Raw genomic sequence first — 23,200 nt, 5'->3', positions numbered from 1 at the left:
TCCACGCCGAAGATACGCCGAGATTTTAGAAGTCACAGTTCACGCCAAGCGGCCGCGGAAGTGCCTGTTCCAGGAATATTTTATGCCCACCGCCTGTACATTCTAATTTCCTACACCGGGAGAAAAATCCTGAATAATTTTGGACAAAAACGGTTCCTGTGAACGCCAAAGACCACGACTGTGCGCCATGCAGTACGCCGAGCAATTGGGAAACCCACGCAAAAGATCTTTCGCGTAACCTATATAAAATGCAGCCTGGCACGAGAAATGCGAAAAGGACAAAAAAGAACCAAAAAAAATTCGAACACAATGCTTATTTTTTCTCAACCTAGAATCACGAGTAGTTCAAGAGTGTGGCTCACTCCACGGTATAACTTCACTTTTGAAAGCTCAAGAAAGGATGCAATGATGGTGAAACTCTGGCAAAGGGTTTAGTTTTTTCTATTATAGAATTCACGGTGGACCTGCGTCGGTGGGGAGTGGTGACGAATGTTTGGTTTATCAACGGATTTGAAAACTAAAGATGACTAGTTGACCACGGTAAAGAGATTACAAAGATAACGTTTGGAGCGTTTGCCCTTCGTCAAAGGGAATCCCCTTACGACGACCTAGCGCTAGAAACGTCAGCACTCGAATCTCTTTACGGGCTGTTGCCCAGCTAAACCCCCTATTTTTCCATGGGATCAGTTTCGAGACTCATGCGCTTCGATCGAAATCCCGCCATTTTAGTTTGAAAAGGCGAGCGCACCAGGGAAAAGTGTCTAAACTACCGGGGGAGGGGGGCAGTCATTACTTTGAGTGGGGGAGGAGAAGGAGGAGGAGGAGGGAGAAACTCCCGGCTCCCCTCAGTAGTTTAGACACCTCCCCAGGTTGCACTCGCCTTTACAAACCAGGATTGCGGGAGTTCGATAAAAGCGTACGAGTCTCGAAAATCCCACGGAAAAATAAGGGACTGTGAACAGTCTGTTGCCCAGCAGGTACCCGTGAAATGTTTAATAATTAGATAATGTCGCGACATTTAAGCACATGGCTTTGTTCAGTTACTATCGCGCAAATCCTCCAAATCATAAATGGCATTTAATAAGAAGAAAATACAGCACTAAAAGAAAATTTCCAGGGAGCACCGCTCATACAAGAGAGGGCGTTCTCTGAAAAAAATTATCTCGTTACAGCAAAACTATAACTGAACATGGCTAAAAACACGCGAGTGGGAGTCGCGAAGGCCTATCTTCTTTTCTTTTTACACTGATATTGTTGTGTCGAATAATATTACGATATCGGGGCTTGATATAAAAACAAGTTGATTTCGTTTCATTGGGGCCTGGTATTGTACCTCGGGGCTTGATATTGTTGCGTCAAATAATATTACGATATCGGGGCTTGATAGTGTTGCCTGCGTATCAAACAACTTGATTTCGTTTTATTGGGGCCTGGTATTGTACCTCGGGGCTTGATATTGTTGTGTAGAATAATATTACGATATCGGGGCTTGATAGTGTTGCCTGCGTAACAAACAACTTGATTTCGTTTCATGGGGGCCTGGTATTGTTCCTCGGGGCTTGATATTGTTGTGTAGAATAATATTAAGACATCGGGGCTTGTTATTGTTGCCTGCGTAACAAACAACTTGATTTCGTTTCATTGGGGCCTGGTATTGTACCTCGGGGCCTGATATGGCCTGGGATTGTAGGGAACGTTCCAAACCCTGCTCCTTTGACATGTAAACCTGCCCCCGCCATCGGGTCAACAATCCTCAAGTCCATACTGAGTCCGTGTTTGGAACTGACCGAGATGACAGTATTTTTATTAACGTACTGTTATTTTTGAAATGAAATACTGAACAGAACGTTCCTGTGATACTATTTACTCTGCTGCAGAGGTAGTGCTAATCATTGTTTCACGGTACTTAATTGTATGTACACTTCATTGTAGTCAAAGAGCTTCCGGACCAACACGAGTGTACTCACAACGAACGACGATTTCAACAATAGCAATTTCTAGTATTATTTTACCATTCGAAGTTGCAAAATTAAATAACGAATAACGAATATTCGCAAATAAATTTATTAATCGATGGAGAAAAATTTAATGTATCAAATTCCTAATGAAGGGGTGGTTGGCACTACGAAACAGTAAAAAAAAACAGTTTTATTCGAAGAAACTTTGCATGTGTGACTGAATCGACTCCACCGCGGCACGTTGTCAAATATCCGGCATATGTCCATGGTCCATATCAAGATCTAACAGAGATGAAACTTTAAACGTACTGTTATTTTTGAAATTAATACGACTGAGCAGCACTTTCAACAATGATACTATTATTTTGCTGCATCAAGTGGTTCTAGTCACTGTTTTACGGTGGTAGTTGCATGCACACTCCATTGTAGCTAGAGTAAAGGTGAGCCATTTTGCTTCAAAGCCTTCCGGCCAACATGAGTGTACTCCCAAGACCAGTGAACGACGACATGAACAAAAGCAATTTAAAGGAAGAAGCGTTTCTGGCGAAAGAAATAACATTTTACCGACTGGACAACAACGGCAACAAATTTCAGGTTAGTGGAATGACGGGTCTGAGTTTTCAAGGATTTTGAGTTTTAAGGGGTCTTAGTTTTCGCATGGAGATCTAGGTTTTTTTTATAGATAACCCGGCACAAGCCAAACTTTGCAAGTTAATACAGTTTGATATGTTTGGAATCTAAAGCTGAAAATGTAAATCGCAGAAAATTTTAGGAAACAGAACTTTATCGGCCTCGAAATAATAACGAGAGACTATTCGCTTTTAGAAAATGCTAGCTGGGGTTTGGGGCTGGGGTGGGGGGAGGGGCAGGGTGGAGCTTAACTGAGCAGCTACGACAGCAACGAGAACATCAGAAAACAATAGTTTTGTTTAGCAAACACTAACTCTACAAGCGTGTATCACACTTTTGTACATTTCTATGTCGTCCACTTTAAAACGACAACGTAAAAAGACAAATTTTAAGGTTTACTGGTGAACGTGAACACACGAGGCCGAATTGGATAGGCCTTATCACGGATTTCGACGCCATTTTGACGAGTAGGCAAACATGCAGGCTTGAAATAACAGTGTTTGTATGGAAATCCGATGTCAAATTACTTTCATTAAACAAAGCTTCTGAAAAATTCATGAATTGGAAACTTTTAGCACTAGGAAAAGGATCTTAGGAAAAAAAATTGGACGGATGTAGCTGTGCCAGAAAGCGTCCAGTCGTGTTTTGAACTTTCCATACATTTGTCTGTATAGCGAACCAGCCGTGAACTGCTACTAAGAATAGTTCGCGGGAAAAAAAATACAGGGAAATGTATGGAAAGTTCAAAACACGACTGGACGCTTTCTGGCACAGCTAAATCCCTACACTTTTTTTCTTAAAATCCTTTTCCTAATGCCAAAAGTTTCCAATTCATGAATTTTCCAGAAGCGATGTTTTATGAAAATTATTTGACATCGGATTTCCATACATACACTGTTATTTCAAGCCTGTTTGGCTACTCGTCAAAATGGCGTCGAAAACCGTGATAAGGCCTAAAAAATATGTTACACCTTTCTGAACTTGTAAACCGCCGCTACGAATTCAGCTCCTGCATAGCTCAGTCGCATGACAGACGTTAATTGACTTAAAATTATCTCAAGCTAGCTCAGAGAACACGAATTTAATTTTCAGCTTACGTTTTCCATGGCGTCGCCGTCCTCGCTCCTTTTAAGGCCCCTAATCCCAACTTCTATCGACTTGTGTGCCTTCTGATGTTACAGAAGTGCGGGGCAACATTCCGCTAAAGAAACCTCTTGTTTCTCTGCGCAATTTAAACCAAAATTCTTGTAGTATTTAAGAGAAAAATACAACTATACAACTTTGTTTATAGCTAAAAATACGGATGAGATACTGGCTGCAGTGTAAGCTAGTTTACAGTTACGCCACCATAAATCGTACAAATTAAAGATATTTGCAAGTACAAAGGTGGTTCTAACATTTTAGTCTGTGGCTGAATTCCTATTAACGTGTGACCATTCAAATGAAAGCTGCTGAACAGTACTTTCCTATAATGCTGTTTGATTATGCTGTACAAGGCGGTTCTAACATTTTAGTCTGTGGCTGAAATCCTAAAGTGTTACCATTCAAATGAAAGCTACTGAGCAGTACGTTCCTGTAATGCTGTTTATTATGCTGTACAAGGTGGTTCTGACATTTTACTGTCTGTGGCTGAAATCCTAAACTGTGACCATTCAAATGAAAGCTAGCAAGCAGTACTTTCCTGTTGCACCTATTTTTTCAGTTATGCTGGTGAAGATGGCTCTAAAATTTGAGTCTGGTACTGAGATCCTAAGTGGAATGACTTCCAAATTAGAAATAAATTATATCAGTTGAGCAGACGTTTCCTCAGTTCGATTCCTGGATTTAACACAGGCTATATGTGAGTTGAGTTTGTTGTTGGTTGTCGTCCTATCTCCAAGAGCTTTTCTTCTAGTACTTCATTCCTTCTTTCTTTCTTTCTTTATTGATTGGTCGCGCTTATAAATAACCAGCTGGTCTGCCTCCTGCCAGTTGGGATTTTTAACCTTGTTATGTTCAATTGGAATTACACTTGTTAATTAAATTTAATGTTCGGACCAGCTCTTGTGCTATAATTATAAACACTGACCGAGACTGAACATCATCATCATCATCATCATCATCATCATCATTTTGGATAACAAAATGCTTCTTGTGTTCATTTACATCTTCGGAAAAAGATATCATCCACCTAAGCAATTCGGCTAAATTGTGGGAACGGGGAAAGCTGTGTTGGATCTTAGTTTTGATCGATGGCCATGGTGCTTGTTCATTAAATGCAGTTAATGATGATTGAAAGTGGCCACATTGATGAGAAACGAATTGTTAAAGTTCTTTGGCCAAACTTCTAAAAGAGCCAACTGATGTCTGTTTGAATTCTTGATCTGTTATGATCTTTTTACAATATTAAGCTAATATTCGTTCCTGATGTTGTTTGGTTCGTTGTTTTTGAAAAGCAACTGACAGAGAAATCTTCACCACCGTCATCATAGCCTGTTGCCTGTGCACAATAGCTGTCGTCGGTCTTTAAGACGTACACGTATGCTCTCTATGCCATTGTGTGAGAAGAACAGATTCCAAAGAAGTTTAATTATCATGTTCAATGCCAAGAACACTGCTTTGTATCACACCTCAGCAGTTCGGCTAATTTTGGCTCCCTTAGACTCTTTTAGGGTTTCTTGGATTTTTTAGTTTTGGATCTTCGATTTTATTATATTTTTATATTTGTCTAATTGACGTATTTTAACTGTAGTCTCCTTTTTAACCTTTTTTGATTTTACCAGATTTGTCCATTATCCGTATTAGCTGCCAAGGATGTGTTAATAAACTATTATCTCTCATTCTCTCTGGCCCGACTTTGCGTGAATCGACTCCTCTGTAGCGCTCATTTTACATGTAAACCTGCCCCCGCCGTCAGGTCAACAATCTCCAAGTCCATAGTCCATGTTTGGAACTGGCCGAGATGACAGTACTTGCCGTAATGTTATATTTTTAAAATGAAATACTGAGCAGAACTAGCTAATCATTGTTTCACGGTGCTTAATTGCATGTTCACTTCATTGTAGTCTGAGGAAAGGTGAGCCATTTTGCTACAAAGCTTCCGGACTAACATGAGTGGACATACTCCCAAGACTACCGAACGAGTCACTACATCAACAATAGCAATTAGCAGTATTATTTTAACATTCGAAGCTGCAAAATTAAATAATGAATAATGAATATTCGCAAATAAATTTATTAATCGATGGAGAAAACTTTAAATGTGAATCAAATTTCTAATGCAGGGGTGGTTGGCACCACCAAACAGTTAAAAAAAAAAAAGCGACCTTCACGTAGTCACGTAGTCCGGCAAAAGTCCATGGTCCACATCAAGATTTAACAGAGATGAAACGTTAAACGCACTGTTATTTTTGAAATTAATACGACTGAGCAGCACTTTCAACAATGATACTATTTATTTTGCTGCATCAAGTGGCTCTAGTCACTGTTTTACGGTGGTAGTTGCATGCACACTCCGTTGTAGCTAGAGTAAAGGTGAGCCATTTTGCTTCAAAGCCTTCCGGCCAACATGAGTGTACTCACAAGACTAATGAACGACGACATGAACAATAACAATTTAAAGGAAGAAGCGTTTCTGGCAAAAGAAATCACGTTTTACCGACTGGACAACAACGGCAACAAATTTCAGGTTAGTAGAATGACGAGTCTGAGTTTTCAAGGATTCTGAGTTTTAAGGGGTCTTTGTTTTCGGATAGGGATCCAGGGTTTTTATAGATAATCCGGCACAAGCCAAACTTTGTTCCTGTTATATCGGAATGGTTGAAATGTCGCAAGTTAATACAGTTTGATATGTTCGGATTCTAAAGCTGAAAATTTAAGTCGCAGAAAATTTTAGGAAACAGAACTTTATCGGCCTCGAAATAATAACGAGAGACTATTCGCTTTTAGAAAATGCTAGCTGGGGGTTAGGGGGTGGGGTGGATCTTAACTGAGCAGCTACAACAGCAACGAGAACGTCAGAAAACAAGTTTTGTTTAGCAAAACACTAACTCCGCAAGCGTGTTTTACACTTTTGTACATTTCTATGTCGTCAACTTTAAAACGACAACGCGAAAAGACAAATTTTAAGGTTTACTGGAGAACGTGAACACACGAGGCAGATTGGATTTATGTTACACCTTTCTGAACTTGTAAGCCGCCGCAGCTTCTGCATAGCTCGGTCGCATGACAGAAGTTAATTGACTTGAAATTATCTCAAGTTAGCTCAAAGAACACGAATTTAATATTCAGCTTACGTTTTTAATGGCGTCGCCGTCCTTAAGGCCTCTAATCCCCAGTTCTATCGACTTGTGTGCCTTCTGATGTTACAAAAGTGCGGGGCAACATTCCGCTAAAGAAACCTCTTGTTTCTTTGCACAATTAAAAGCGCAGTTCTTGTAGTATTTAAGAGAAAACTACAACTACTGTATATACAACTATGCAACTTTGTTTAGCTAAAAATACGGCTGAGCTGGCTGTAAGCTAGTTTACAGGTACACAACCATAAAACGGTACAAATTAAAATCAAAAATATTTACAAATACAAGGTGCGGTTCCAACATTTTAGTCTGTGGCTGAAATCCTATTAAAGTGTGACCATTCAAATGAAAGCTACTGAGCAGTACTTTCCTGTGGTGCTATTTATTATGTTGTACAAGGTGGTTCTATCTTTTGTGTTTGTGGATGAAATCCTAAAGTGTGATTATTCAAATGAAAGCTACTGGGCAGTACTTTCCTGTGATGCTGTTTATTGTGATGTACAAGGTGGTTCTGACATTTTAGTCTGTGGCTGAAATCCTGACGTGTGACCATCAGTCAAATGAAAGCCCAAGCGGTACTTTCCTGTTGTACCGATTTGCCCAATCATGCTGGGGAAGATGGCTCTAAAATTTAAGTCTGGTACTGAGATCCTAAGTGAATGACTTCCAAATTAGAAATAAATTTTACTAAGAAGACTTTTCCTCAGTTCGATTCCTGGATTTGACGCTATGTGTGAATAGAGTGTGTCGTTGGCTCTCGTCCTATCCGCCAATTAAGCTTTTCTCCTGGTACTCTGGTTTTCTTTTTTCCATAAATGCGAACATTTCCAAATATCAGTTTGATCAGGCCGAAACAGTGAATGAAGAGCCACTCTATCAACATGCCAATGTAAATTCCCATTATTCAGTTGAATTAATGTTCAGTATCAAAAATCTCAGCGCGGTTGACCTTTGAAATGAAATATAGAGCAGAAGTATAGTTTACATCAGCTCTGTTTATCACGCTGTATCACAGGTTGTCCTAAACAATTCTTGGCATTGTGAATGAAATCTCATAGTGAAACCTTTGATACATAACACCGAGCACAACTTTCCTGCGCTACAATTTATCGTGTATGACTCTTAGACGGATTGTTGTAAACAAGTCTGGAGGTTGGGGATGATATTCTTAAGTTTGACCTTTAATTGAAATGAAACATTGAGCACGTACAAATGATTTTCTTTAGTAATGGTTACCATGGTGTATCGCGGACTGATGACCTTTCGCAGAAATTCTGAGGGCAACTTCCTTGCATTATCTTCTCATGCTATTTCAGTTCGTTATATTATACATAGATTCAGAGTCACAGTACGAACCAAGCCGGGTTCTTGTTTCGCTGCTCGCAGGATTTTCTAACAAGCTGACAAACAGTAGTCATTGATTTCTTTCATTCCGTGATCGCGACTATCCGATTATAATTTATAATGGTTATCTCTGACCCACATATCTCATGTAACATCGTTATTGAAACTAAAAACTTGCGTGCAGTGTCGTGAACCTTACAAGAGCTAGAGGTACTTATAATTATCGACGATCGCGTAGAAACCGCAAGACTGCAACCGACTCAATGACACGAGAGGGAGCCGTCAGTCGCCAGAGCTCGGAGTTATGAAACTCTTCTGAGATAAGATGAATCCTAAGGTTTATTTCTAGGCAATAGGGGTAGTGTTCAGATAGTACTCTAGCCACATGTTATAAACGACAACAACAAGCCTTATTTGAGGGTCCCCAATAGGGTTCTTCAATCCCGCCATCCCGGACAAAATATTCTCTCAATCCCGTAATCCCGACCGGTGTTTTAGCCCAATCCCGATCCCGGTAGGGTCATAATTTTTTTCAAGTCCCTTCTAAATTTAAAGAATTTCTTAAGCTGTAATTTGTTTTTGCCTTAGAAATTAAAATTTTTAGATCCTCCGTATTTAGACTATGATAGGATTGATAGGCCAGAACCAGCAGTCTCTTAATGTAATACAAAGAAATGGGATCCCTTTGCCTCAATTTCCTGATCTCATCAGCTGGAGTGGACATAGGTAGCTTGCAGACAATCCTAATTGCTCTCATATGAATACGTTCAATATCCTCCATAAGTGATGGGGAGACAGAGCCCCAAACAACAATATTATATACAACACTAGGAATAATTGAATTAAAACAAATAGATTCCAAAGTGGACTGAGGCAGGAATTTGATTCCTCTCTGTTGACCTTTTGATTTTGATCATGAAAAAAACTACTCAAATTTGCCGATTGGAGGTTTTCTTATTATTTAGAGCCGTTTGAATATATTCCTTTATGCCGTTGTGAACGCTAGCTCCGTGGCATTTGTTTAGGCTTGTCGGCTCAAGTTAACTACAAGGTCTCAGGGAGCACTGAAGAAATTTTATCTGTAAAGACATAGGACCCGTAAATTTCTTTTCTCGTCCAGGACGGTGACAACTAGATTTTCATTGTACATTTTCGACACCGAACTTCCCGGATCTCGTTTCTTTAGAGTAACATTTCCCGCATCCCGCTTCGGAAAATCGTCAAATCCCGCGTCCCGTCCCTAATTCTAATCCCGAATATCGTCGCTCTTTTCCACTAAAATACCGAATCCCGACCTTTAAAAAAGCCAAATTACGGATCCCGAAAAACCCATAAAAATTGCTATAGTATAACAAAAGCGCCAAAAGAGTTCTAAAATCATGAAATCGATAAAATACAAAGTGCTACAAAACTTTATCAGATTATTGCGTTCGACGTAGAAAGAACGCACTTGTAATCCAGATTGGAGTCGAGATTGTATGAGACAATAAACAAATGAATGGATCTTGGGACGCGTATCTGGCATCCCCTGCAGATTTCGCAGGGGCAGACGACTCATCACCAACTTGGCAAAGGAGAGAGAGCCTAGGATCGAGATCATCGAACGCACTCCCTAATCTTTGATTATTACATCTACTAGTGTTATTTGGTAACAAATTACTGATTTCTTAAATCAAAACGGGAAGAAATGAACTTAACCATCTGCTTATTAGCAACATAAGCAGAGGAGGTTATCAACGCTACAATAAATTCTGTGATTTGTAAATGTTTCAAGTTGGAAATTCATTACACATTATATCAAATAAAAGTCATTTCTAATGGAAGAATAATTACTGACAATGGGATACAAAATGCCAGGATTTTATCCTCCATAGTATTGAGCTCGCATTGAGAGCAAAGTCGTTCACAGCTCGATATTTTCTCCTATCTACCTGTCTCTATCTTGAGTGTGTGGCTCCCTGTTTGTCTCAACAAAGAGTTTCTCTCAGGAATTTTTCTGGTCGGTAATCGAGATAAACAGGGGGTGTTTAATCGCTTTTAAATGTGCTGTAAAATTCTAGTTTCTGTGAATGCTGAAGGGTATGTCTATATGGAACGCCATCATGTCGCTTCCTGTAGGCATACCCTTCAGCGATATCTGTATGGTTCTTGATCATAGAATCATATAAGTGTCATCAGCGAGTTAACTTTGCTGTTCTTTCACTGATCTTTTGATCCTTCTTACACGAACTTTGTCCAATATAACAATTATAACATTTTCACCTTTTTCGATGTGTACAGGATGCAGTCAACGCCATTATCAAGTACCTTAAGCTACTGCCATCGAAAGTCCTGGATGGAAAGACGATGGCACCGAAGGAGCCCTTCGAGCTGGCGCGGAGAATCTTCGCCGACCCGATCGTCAGCGACTTTCTCATTCGTTCATCTCGTCTAACTGTGTTTTCCAAAGAGCTGGCAAAATTGTTCAGAAGTGATCTGGACTTGCTTGCAGTGGCTAAACAACTAAAATTTTTCTACAACCAACCAACTGTTGGAGTATTGCAGCAGTTAGCCATTCTTGCAGCAAGGTTAGTAAAACGCTCGGTTTTCGTTGATCGCCATTGTATTTTCGCTTCGATCCATTCTTTTACCCAGGGCTGTGATCTTTGTGGTCCCTTCTGGGGCGAGAAAGACCTCAGACAACCATGGACACAAGAGTTGGAAAAGATCCTCCCTACTCAATGTTGTTGTAGAAAGTATGCTTGATAAACTGAGTTGGCAATATTAACAGTGAAGTTGGCACATGAAAATTTTCCATAACCAAATTTCTACGGCTGAAGGTCATGGCACGCTTTATTGAACATTATGTCTTTCTAAGTCACGCGCCACTAGTGATTTTGTTACCCTAGGTCAGGCTATTTTTACTGCACACGTTTCTCGTGGTTGGTGCCTGTCACCCACGTTCCTGGAATTTTCTACCTTTTCTTATGACAATCCCGTATGATTAATTTGGTTGGTTTTACGGCGCTCTGTCATACCTTGATACATGCTTCTGGGTGACTGAACCATTAGTTCATTCAACCATAGTCCGAGGATCGACTAGGCAAAAATACCATCTCTTGTTCTCAATAGTAGCTGAATTGGTATCCTGTTAGCTCCAATTTGTCTTTTTACAGTCCATCTCAAAAACGTACAGGGACAGCCTATTTGGATTTGATTACTGGAATCGGCGTCCAACGTGGGTTTGTTGTTGGGCAATGTCGTTCTTGCTCAGTAAGAGATTGTTTTCTTTAGGTATTCTAGTCTCCTCCTCTCTAAAAAGAAACGACATTTCGAAATTCTAATTCGAGGTTTTTTTTCCGGGCACTCCTGTATTCCTCTCCTCAAAAAACAACATTTCAAATTCCAATTTGATCCCGGATCTTAGGGACACAGGTTTGTCAGTCGTAAAAGACTGTTAAGTGTCATCATCCTCGTTGACCAAAATCGATGTATCCAGAATCCAAGGGCACTAGTTTTGTCATTCAGTAGACAGTCAAGTGTCGCCCTCGTTGAACAAAGTCGCTTTATTCTCATGCAGTTTTTGTTAGAAGTGGTCAAACTTAACGTACGTAACTATCTTTTGTTGAAATTCTGCAAACACAGGCCACCACATGGAAACGATGCCGAAGCCATCCACAAATGGAACACAATCGTGCAGAGATTTGCAGAATGCAGATTAGGTGTCATGTCGGTGCGTAGTCTACTCAAGGAAATCAACGGTCCAACCTGCTATGAGGAGAATGCTGAGAAATTGAAGGAGGCGGATCCGCATGCCGTGTTTCCTACATCTATCTACCGTGTCTGTGACGGGTACATTCTAGCCAAGCCAGATGCATCCGTGATTGAAGGCATCGTGAGTCTGACTCTGACCACAACCATCAAGATTGTCAACAACGTGTTGAACCCTGCTAATCTCGAGCTGAAAAATGTCTACCAACCCCTGGGGAGGTAGGTGAAGTTTTGTTCATAATGCTTATCGAAGTAACCGAGTTTGCCTAACGGGGCTTGGGGCCGAATGCGAGAGCGTCTGCAGACGATCAGCTCAACAGGTGACGTCACTTTGACCGCGCGCGCCAAGGACGATGGGAACGAAGCTAGAAAGCTTTGTAAAAACGACTCACAAATGAAAAATATTGCGAGAGTTGCCTGTCTATCCCTTTCCTGCTCACAATGCTGACCTTATTAACCGCAACATGTTTTTGCGGTAAATGACTTCTTCTCATTTTAAGTATTTTTTTTTTATTTAAACAATATTTTGTTTCGACATTTACTCTAAGAGATAACTGAAAATGTGCTCATTGCGAGAGCTAAGGCCGTTTACACTAATTTTAAAAAACATCACAGTCAACAAGAAGCAAGTAACAACAAGGAATAGCTTAACACAGCTAAACAGCTAAAAAACTCACCAACAACAAAAATAAATAAATAATAATTAAGTAAATATAGTGGTCTTACGAAAATTTAACGTTTGGGTACTTCGTTAGCACGTTCTTATAGAAAATTCGACCTTAAATTTGTCGATGTTTCAGTTCCAACAGAGAAAAAAAAAATGACCATAACATCTGTAAATGACAGACAATACCATTTCTCTTTGCAGATGCGTGGCTGTGATTGATGACAAAGTAGAGAAACTCTACGGTGACGCCATTCAAGACTACTTTGACCAACACCGAATCGAGCTGAACAAGCTGGTGTTCTCTGGAAATGAAGTCGACAAGGACATTTCCACAGTGAAAAACATCCTGGTATCCTTGAAGAAACTTGGCGTCGCCAGAAACGAGCCAATACTAGTTGTTGGCGGAGGGGTCATATCTGATGTCACTGGGTTTGCCACGGCTTTGTACCACCGCGAGACACCTTACGTAATGCTCTGCACGAGCATCGTGGCTGGAATAGACGCCGGACCTTCCCCGCGTACCTGCTGCGACGGATTTGGGTACAAGAACCTGTACGGAGCCTACCATCCTCCCATCCTAACACTCACTGACAGGTCTTTCTTCCGTACGTTGAAATATGGTTGGCTGCGACATGGCATCGCTGAAATCATAAAAATGGCGGTTGTTAAGGATGAGGAGCTGTTTAGTTTGCTGGAGAAGGCGTCTTCAGATCTTGTGAGGACACGATTTGGCACTGAGATGGATGAGTATGATGGCGATCACGAGGCTTTTGGAGCTCTGTGCGACTTTGTCGTTGGAAAAGCTCTTGAATGGTAAGTACATTCCATGCACCGCAAACTCACACAACAAGTTGGACAGATTAAAAAAAATACATGCAAATGACTTCAAGCGAGGGGAAAACGTGTGTGATTAAGTAAGGATTAGTTTTGGTTTGTCTCCTAGTTTGTGGATCGAGAAAGTAGCGCGAGTTTTTAACTAATCACACAGCTTTATGATAGAAAAAGAAAACCTGCTATGTCACACCATATAATAACCTCTCACGTACAATGTACGTTATTCGTTACATACGTTCTTAGGTTGTTACTTAGAATCGGAGGGATTTTTTTAGAATGTACACAGGACGTATTGCGTATTGCCCCTTGAAATTGACGGTAATTTTACAGGTACGTGAGGTCAGAGTATGGTAACTTGTGGGAAACTCATCAATGCCGACCACACGCCTATGGCCACACGTGGAGCCCTGGGTACGAGCTTCCTTCCGGCATGCTTCATGGTCACGCTGTAGCGACAGGGATGGGTCTTGGCGCTTATCTTTCCTTCTGTGAGGGCTGGACTACGGGGCATGATTTGGAGCGCATTTTGAAGCTGCTGAGTGATCTTGAATTATCCCTGTGGCACCCCATCATGGAGGACACGCACAGAATCTACAATGCTCAAGAAAGAGCTGTTAAGAAGCGAGGAGGGAACCTCGTAGCCCCTGTTCCTAAGGGCATTGGAAAGTGCGAATATATAAACCACCTGCCGTATGAGCTCCTGGTCAAGCGTCTCGATGAGTACCATTGTATCTGCGAAGGATACCCAAGAGGGGGCCTAGGAGTGGAGGCTCACTGCAGAGATGTCGGACTGAAAGACCCAGCAACGGAAGGCATCGTGAATAAGGATGTCCTAGAGATCCAGAATGGCTACGAGAATGGCTACCATGGCGACGAAAACCAGGGTAAAATGGAGATTCATGTAAACAGTGGCCCCCTTGAGATCTCCCAGGGAATAGAAGATGACCAAAAAAAGATCCCTAAGAGCTTGCCTTCTCAAGTGGCTCTCGAGAGAGTTGGTGACACGGCGAGTCCCCCGAGCTTCGAGCCCAACGAATTGTGCTATCCAGGTAAAGTGATTGAATGCTTGCAGTAAAAGTACAGATTAAACCGAAATAAAAATGGCGGTGTTGACGTAGAAATTTTAAAAGTAAACTGTAAGTCTAATTAATAAGGCAATATTTCCGTGCCAATTTTTGCGCAAACATTGTAAATTACGATTATCTGTTGCGCGAATTACTACCTCAGCAAAACATAAACACAAAAGCATAACACTGTAAACAGTGAGTCTAGTTACAGGACCATAAAAATTTGCTGCACACAGAGAATTAATACGGGCAGCAAAAACTCGCAAGTGTGACACAACATTTCTTGCGTGACAAGTTGCAAAGAGCTGCTTTCACTCCAAAGTTGTTCATTTTATTGCCCGACAGGAGTCTAACGACGCTTGCCAATAGTCAGAACCAGTTCAATTATTTCGCAAACGAAATGCAACAATTTAAACGACACTTTATATGCCTCTTTTTTCAATTGCCTCAAGATCGATGGCGCACACAACTCTCTGCGTGTGCCAGATTGAAGAATTTGGAGAACCAGTCCTTCAAATCGGTGAACTCCATTTACAAACCAATCAGTCTGGCCGGCCAGTTATATTCTGACAAATGAAAAGCGGTTATAGGAGCTGATTTAAGGATGAGAGTCGTTTTTGTGACTAACAAAAAGCATTTTAAGGTTAGAAACAACTTGAAAAACGTTTGGCTGGTCGGGCAACAGGAAACGAAATAATGTATGGGCCTTTCTTTAATGAGAAAGATTACTGATTTATCCGTTTATTGTGAAGGTGTTGAAGATTACGCTGCCAAAATGACACAAGTTCCTAGTGGAGATATCCAGAAGATTGCGCGTGTTACACAGGAAGGACAGATGTTCACACCTCGCATGGCCGGGCAGCTGGAAGCGCAGTTTTTAAAGATGATGGTGCAGCTCTCCAAAGCCAATCGTGTCCTTGACGTGGGTAAATTTACAGGCATGTCAGCTATGGCCCTTGCTGAAGGTTTACCAGAAAAGGGTGAAGTAGTCACTATTGAATTTGATCCTAAAATCGCCACAGTTGCTGATCGCCTTTTCCGTAGTTCCTCACAAGCTCAGAAGATTACCCTTAAGGTACGTTGTTGCAAAAGACAAATTGGTAAATAGGAAATTTCAAAATTAACTTTACGGTTAGGATCTGTGCTAGTTGCCATTTAAATTGTCAGTGAGGCTTAATCAGATTGTTTTTTTCTTTCATCCATGTTTCCACCTTGGGCGCCATACTTCCTGGTGTTGACCATCTTCTTGGACCTGTCGATACGCTCGCTTTCAGGCCTACTCTGGGCCCTTGAGTCACCCCAAATCGCCTAGTTAAAGTCGCTTTAAATCACTTTATTTTCGTAACGAGCTTTGATTAAAGGGAACCTCTGCTCCGAAAACAAATGGACGGTAAATTGTTACACGGAATGCCCGCAGGGCAGGCCGTGTCTAGGTTTGGTCAGGTATCTTATTTTTTTTCGTCGTAGCCAAAAATCTGCATATTAATTTATGCATTAAAATATGTCATCCCCTAGTAGGTAGGGATGTATTGTTCCGATTGTCTTTAACAGAAGCGGCCCAATCAAAATCTATTATTTAGGCACATATCACAAGAGAGGGGAACCAACTCATCCCTTCCTGTGTCACGTCAAATCATCATTTGATTTATTCATTAAACCTACATTAAATTCTGCCCTCTCCCAGAAGGGATCTATTGTTCTGATTGTCTTCAACAAAAACGGCCCAATCAAAATCCATTATCGGCACGTATATCACGAGGGAGGGGACCCAATCATCTCTACCTGTGTTACGTCAAAGGAAATCATCATTTAGAAGGTTGTTTTTCGTTCAATGGCGGCCACATGTATGAATTTAAGACTCTTACCTGCCGTTTTGAGAAAGAAAACAAACGTTTTTCAAGCGGTAAATCGAAATAATAACTTCTAAGTAGTACTCGACAGTTTAAACCGTGGAAATTGGGAAAGTTCACAGCGACGAAATTACGCTTTCACAAACAGATCGAATATAATTCAAGGCAAGGGAAACCAGACCAGTTCAAGTGGTGGTTATGACGTTATGGAATAGTAATTTCCGGTATGATTCCCAGTAACACAACGATAAAATATCACGCAGTCTCTCTGAATAAAACCATTCAATTATTTCAATTGCGAAGGGAGGATAGTTTTTAAAAATCTGGGGCTACATTAAGCATTCCGTTTTAATGCCTTTGGGGGGCATCTTGTTGGAAATAGTGTTTAAATTCTAAATTTTAGTTTAAGAAGTAGAAATAACTTTCAAGTTTGCTTAATATTAGATATGATTGTCGCCTATTTTCGCCTTTAAATTTCCCGGGCGTGGCTATCTTGGATTTCATGACGTCACTGCGTTGCCGCTATTGTTAGTAAACAGAACTTCTTTTGTGTAAAACAATAGAGAACAATAGCGGCTACGCAATGACGTCATGAAATCCAAGATGGCCGCGTCCGGGAAATTTAAAAGCGAAAATCATATCTAATTTTAAATTTAGAATTTAGACACTATTTCCAACAATTTACCATCCATTTGTTTTCGGAGCAAAGGCGAGTTAAGTTCCTAGAGTAGGCCTACAGCCCAGCACATAACGAAATCCTCTGTGCACGCATGCATCCTTCTATGCATAAATGCATGCGCACGTGCGTGCATGCATTCGCCTGTTTCTCCATCCGACCAATCTTTTTCTCAAGAAAGATCGGACACTTTTTATGGCCTACTTACAAACGTAGTAAATAATCTGTGCTGGCGATTTTGCCTGACTAAGTTTATGTTCTACTGCTTTTGTGAAAATCCAATCTTCTTTTTGGTCGTTGTCAATTATTGCTGCTTCTTAACCTAACTACTCTCCAGTAAGTTAGACAGCCAGCCAGCCAGTCGGTCAGTCAGCCAGTCAGTCGGACAATCAGTCAGTCAGTCAGTCAGTCAGCCAGCCAGCCAGCCAGTCAGTCGGGCAATCAGTCAATCAGTCAGTCAGTCAGTCAGTCAGCCAGCCAGCCAGTCAGTCGGGCAATCAGTCAGTCAGTCAGTCAGTCAGTCAGTCAGTCAGTCAGTCAGCCAGCCAGTCAGTCAGTTAATCATCCATTCAACCAGCAAGCTAGCCAGTCAGCCAGCCAGCCAGTCAGTCAGTCAGTCAGTCATTCGCCGGTATATTGTGTCAGTGTATAGCAATCATTTGTTTTTATTCTTATTAATCTCCAGATTGGAGACACAGTGAACATCATGCGTGAGCTAAAAAACGCGGGTGAGAAGTTCGATATTGTGTTCTTGGACGCATCCAAGGATCAATACATCTCGTACTACAAACTTGCCAAGGAGATGCTCACACCTTCGGGATTCATCATGGCGGACAACTCGTTAGGTGAACTACTGTACGAAGCAGGAGACTCGAGAAAGCAGGCCCTACATGACTTCAACCAGCTGGTGAAGAACGACACTACAGTGGAACAACTGGTGTTGCCTCTCAGGGACGGCCTGTCTATTATAAGACCAAAGACATTTTACTGAAGCAATTTCTGTCTTTCCATGTTTTTGTTTGTTTGTTTATTCAGTTGAGAAAAGAGTAGCCGTGATCATGTAAACGTTTCGACATTTCGAATTCCGCACAGTGCTGTGAGAGACTGTTCTATAGTTACAAATACGGGAAATGTAAAATGGCCACAACGCTGACTCGATCATCTTCTAAGCTCTGAAAACTGTTAAACACCTGGGTCCAGTTGTTCAAATGCCCATTAACTCTAATCCCAGATTAAAGGTCAACTGAGGTTTTCATCCCCTTCACTATAAATGCTTTAAAAGGCTAATTTTAAGCTCTATTCCATTTGTCAGAACTGGTGGGTCCGTTAGTGGACAGCTGAAGTTGAGTTAACCAATTTGAAGGACTGCATGATTCGTCCATCGAATTCTTCGAAATGGCACATTTTTGGAGTAGTATGCGCTAGTTTGACGCAGTTTAAAAAAAGTTGCATAGAAAATATCGTTCAAATTGGTGCATTCTGTTTGCAAAATAATTGAACTGGCTGGCTTGTTCTGACAAATGAAAAGCGTTCTAAGTGAAAACTTAAAGGGGCACTACCGTGGTGATTGCTCTGTGTTTTGGTCAAGTGTTTGACAAGGTACCTTTTCTCTAACATCAGGTTGGTCAGTAAGTTACTTCTCCTGTGAAGAACAAACTGGAATCCGTTTACGTAGCGATTTCTCCAGAATGCACGGGGAAAACTGGAACAGACTGTACGTTTTTTTTTTTCAAGTTGCAATCCATTTTAATCCTGCCTATCTGCAGCCTAAGTTAACTGTGTACTAGGAAGGTTATTGCTAACAAAACCATTATTTTGACGTTTCCATTGATAAAATTATTTTTGTTTTACTTTTCAAAGTAACACTACAAATAGCTGACATTGCCCCTCTTTAAGGGAAAATTCTTTACCAAAATCTCTATTGATTAGTAATTAAACTGCAACCAAAGTTCACAGTAATCCTGGGTTACTTTTATCGTGCTCTGAACATCTGGGGCCTGATGACCCGAACGGGAGAGACAAACAGTGAACTAAGCATTGTTCTGTTTGCAAACTTCAGTTACTGTCCAGTCTATCTCTATGTCTTCAGTACCCAGCAAAAACTTGTAAGGCCGCCGTGCGCTTAAGTAAGAGTCTGCACAGTTTTGAGGCCTTTTGCTTTTCCATGTATGCATGGGCGAAATAACATGCTATCAAGCCCTCTGAGAGCATATAGAAAACTATTTTTCACCCAAATTGTTTATTGGGCTTCTATAATTATTTTCATAAGCGAAAAATTATACGGGATTTAAATTGCACTTTGACAACAGGAGATAACAAGCTCCCATGCACATTAATTTCCACGTGCTTGACGTAGCTGACATTGTAACGATTATTGTAGACAGAACGGTTTTCAATTGAGTGTCCAAGGTAATTCCGCGCTTGCTTTTCACTATTGATTTACTTTACGACGCTGGGCTATTGGTTAACAAAACTCGTGCCACTTTCTCAACCAATGAGAAGCAAACCCAAAACCAATCGTGCCTTGGTCGCCCGGGTTTTCTCGCGCTTGGCGCCGGTTACATGTATTATCTTCGAATTCTGATTGGCTTGTTTTGTTGCCTACGTCTGTTGTGATTGGTCAGAATTATTACTTTGGTTTTGGTTTTAAAACACTCAATCGAAAACTGCTGTACTGTACTCTATGTTATATGTAGCGTTAAACATCTATAAATCCTGTATTTTTTTATCATTCAGTTTGAATCCTATTAGTTAATCATATGGGTACACATATTTTACCATAATGTAACACTTTAAATTCGAATGTTCAAATAGGGTCCACTCTTGGTAGTTTTTCAATCTCTTTTGATACTAAGTTATCACTTGCCAACTTTCTGACTTATTAGGGTAGCTGCTTTGTAATAAGTTGCTTGAGTTTAATTTGTTTTTATATCGTTTTATATTAATTACTGACGTCAGGGATGCTTTTGTCCCTCATTACTGAAATTATATATAACATTGTCTTCTAATAACAACACACGGTCGTTAATTTATTCCGTGAAAATAACATTGTGTAGCTAATCGTATTTTACTTTTGTCCTTCGCCAGTGACATTTATATACAACATTGTTCAGTAAACAGTGGGTTATTTTTCTTGAAAAACGTTGTGTAATACCTTTATAGAGAGAGTAATTTTTATCTGTTTAAATATATTTTCGTTAAGTTAAGTTTCGTTAAGCTAGTTAGAAACGAGATCTTGATGTAACAGAAGAAGCTATGTTTTTATATAAATTTATATATTTTATTTTTTGTCATCTTGTCAGAAGCTGCTCTTTTTTATGCGCCGATCAATTTTAAACGCCATTATCCAACCCGGACGGGCATTTGAACTTTTCAAGATTGGCTGTTCAAATTCCCACTTACACTAACCTTACACTAACTCCCGGAGAGGGGGGGGGGGGGGGGGTACTTGACCCGTGTTTGGGTATAGGGGTGCTGCTAGGGGTTTTAAACCTTTAATACCTACCCTGCCCTATATTAGGACAAAGGACAACATCTAGCTCTTGTTTTACAGAAGTAATTTAAAGGCCCACTGTCACTTACCGGACGTGATGTTCCACGCGCATTGAAACGCAAACACCAATCACAACAGATAAAATAATACATTACCTAGAAGTGATGGCGAAAACTTCCAAAATTTCGTATTAACAGCGGTGATCCTTAATTAGGTGGAAACTTAATTGACGAGAAACATTGTTCACTAAAATAATATGGGATTGCCAAATACTCGATGACAGTCTTGCAACCATACCCTGTCTAGGACGGGTCCAGGACAGACTCGCTTGAAATTATATACTCTGTTCAGGGCAGAGGGGCCAAAAACCATACCCTATCCAGCGGCACGTCCCCGTATAGCCCATAAGGGAGAGTGCCCCTCCCCTGGGCCCTAACTGGGCTCCAAGGCCTCTCCTGGAGGACACATTTTCAACTTCAATCAGTCACCAGTTCATTAAATAACGTCATAAAATGTTAAAAACTCAAGTTTGAATTTTTTTGACGTCATTTATCGTCTATTTAACAAATAAATTTCATTTTGCCCAACCTCGTCCCCAGGGTCCTCTCTCTTCCTTTTTAACAGAGAGGACCCTGGGAACGAGGTTGCATTTTGCCGTGCGTCTGTAATCTGATAACGCACAGACTGAGTTGCTCGAAGCATGGTTAGCGCTAACCATTGGTTAAGAGGTATTAAAACCTATAGGTTGTCATGGTATTTAACCCGGGTTAGTGCTAACCATGCTTCGAGCAACTGGGCCCAGATGACGTCAAAACAAGAAAGTCTCTTCAGCTATAGGCGCCCTAAAACGTGTGCGGCCCTTTTTATCCAAAGAAACTGCAATCCAAATTTATAACGCTTTAATTATGCCTAATTTTGATTACTGCAGCCCCGTTTGGGACTGTTTGAGTGGTTACTTGAGTGATAAGCTCCAAAACTGGTTACAGAATCGTGCAGCCAGAGTTATTACTAAATTACCTTTTGATACGAGTTCCAACCACCTTCTCTCCACCCTCGACTGGGAGAGGCTATCTCTTCGGCGAAAGAAACAAAAAGCCTTAATGATCGGTATAAAACCATAAATGACCTTGTTCCGGAATATCTACAAAGTCTTTTCTCTCAGCGTCACTCTGTTTACAACTTAAGAAACTCTGAGGGAAGGCTGTCCCTGTCCAGACCAAACACCAATTATTTGAAACGAAGCTTTTCTTACAGCGGGGCATGTTATGGAATAACTTGCCCAAAAGCTTAAAAAAATGTTTCATCCGTTGAGCATTTTATTGAGCGAAATATCAAGAAGTTAGCTGATATATCGGATTCCAACACGGCAATCTTGTAAAGCAGTTGTAATTAGTTTTAGTTTTTAACTTAAGCTTAACTGATGATTTTCCGTGTATAAATAAATAAATAAAAAATAAGTAAATAAATAAAGACTTCCAAAGTGGTAAGAACAACGAAGCACGCTTCCAGCCGCAGGCAGGTAACGTCACTGATGTTCTTACCACGTTTTGACGTCCTCTTTGCGTGATCAAAGTACAGGCCCACAGAAAAATGAAATCTATTTGTTGAATAGACCAGATAGGACGTCGTAAAGTCTTAAAACCTCAAGTTTGAATTTTATGGTGTCATTTTATGATCTATCTAACAAATATATTCCATTTTGCCGTGCATCTGAACTCTGATAACGTACAGATGACGTCAAAACGTGTGACTGGTAACAAAGACGTACACTTATAGTCGCAGGAGAGTCGTGGCTTTTTACCACGTTTTGACGTCATCCGTGCGTTATCAGAGCACAGAGACGCGGCAAAATGAAAACTGTTTTTTTTTTACGATAATATGGAAAACTTACGAGACGAATTGGCGTTGAGAAAAGCGCGAGCAAAATACTTCATTCAACCACAAATCTTGCAAAGTTGCTTTGAATTGTTTTTATTTCACACTAATCAACTGCAAATCTGTGAACTACATACCTTGTAAATTTGTGTTTTTTTTTCTTGCTTCAAGAAATTGCAGATATAGCCTTGCATTGATTTACATATGACAACATTTTTTCTGCACTCTTTGCGAACTAATCAGGGCGCGAGAATTTTGATAATTATTGTAAAAACAGAAATGTGTTAATAGTAGCTTCAAAAGCTATTATGAAGCCCATTTTAAGTGAGCTCTTCGCTCACAAAAGCGAAATTCTGTCCTTGAAAAAATCCCCAGTACCGCATGCATGGTACACGGTCAGATGCCCTGGGTACGCCTTCCTGGTTTTCGGAGGGAGGGGGGGGGGGGGTATTTAAGGTTTTTATTGGTAGGCATACTAAGCTTATGTATCTTATAGCGCAATGTCGATTAGCAGAAGCACATGGCACATTTAGCGCAAATTAGATGGTTTGTAGGGGAATGCGATGACAAATTGTTACCGTATGGTTGACTGATTTGTGAAATAGTGAAACCTCTAAATTAAAGATATCCTACTTTAGTATAGATTTTCCTGATTAGAACTGAGGCCTCTAGAAGGCATAGCAGTTAAACAATCAGTTTGAACTTGATAGAAGACAGTGTTGTTCGTAGCTCTAGCGCTAAGTGACCTAAGTGGTGTGGACTTGAAATCAGACATTCCA

The 23,200-nt window shown here is 40.6% G+C and overlaps 1 protein-coding gene and 1 long non-coding RNA gene across 4 annotated transcripts in view; one reads left to right on the top strand and one right to left on the bottom strand.

Moving 5' to 3' along the window:
* The window catches only part of LOC146485480 (uncharacterized), a 25,436-nt gene extending 5,100 nt beyond the window's left edge, over window positions 1–20,336 (top strand). The window contains exons 1-7 of one of the 3 annotated variants that reach the window (XM_085103432.1): window positions 2,357–2,552; window positions 10,490–10,776; window positions 11,834–12,178; window positions 12,828–13,439; window positions 13,791–14,509; window positions 15,280–15,602; window positions 17,739–20,336. In XM_085103432.1, the coding sequence (XP_084959558.1) occupies window positions 2,433–2,552; window positions 10,490–10,776; window positions 11,834–12,178; window positions 12,828–13,439; window positions 13,791–14,509; window positions 15,280–15,602; window positions 17,739–18,044 (2,712 nt within the window). In that variant the 5' untranslated portion in view covers window positions 2,357–2,432 and the 3' untranslated portion in view covers window positions 18,045–20,336. Of the gene's footprint in view, window positions 1–2,356; window positions 2,553–6,008; window positions 6,256–10,489; window positions 10,777–11,833; window positions 12,179–12,827; window positions 13,440–13,790; window positions 14,510–15,279; window positions 15,603–17,738 lie in introns of those variants that run through there. The other 2 variants (XM_085103431.1, XM_085103434.1) reach the window with 2 other exon arrangements.
* Window positions 1–23,200, bottom strand: part of LOC146485475 (uncharacterized) — a 100,259-nt gene that overhangs the window by 6,619 nt on the left and 70,440 nt on the right. The window lies entirely within an intron of this gene.

This window comes from Pavona decussata, unplaced genomic scaffold, assembly GCF_977016875.1.
Source record: "Pavona decussata unplaced genomic scaffold, jaPavDecu1.1 SCAFFOLD_26, whole genome shotgun sequence".
In the NCBI taxonomy this organism is placed as follows: Eukaryota; Metazoa; Cnidaria; class Anthozoa; order Scleractinia; family Agariciidae; genus Pavona; species Pavona decussata.
The sequence above is the reverse complement of the archived record's forward strand: the minus strand, read 5'-3'. Positions and strand labels throughout refer to the sequence as shown.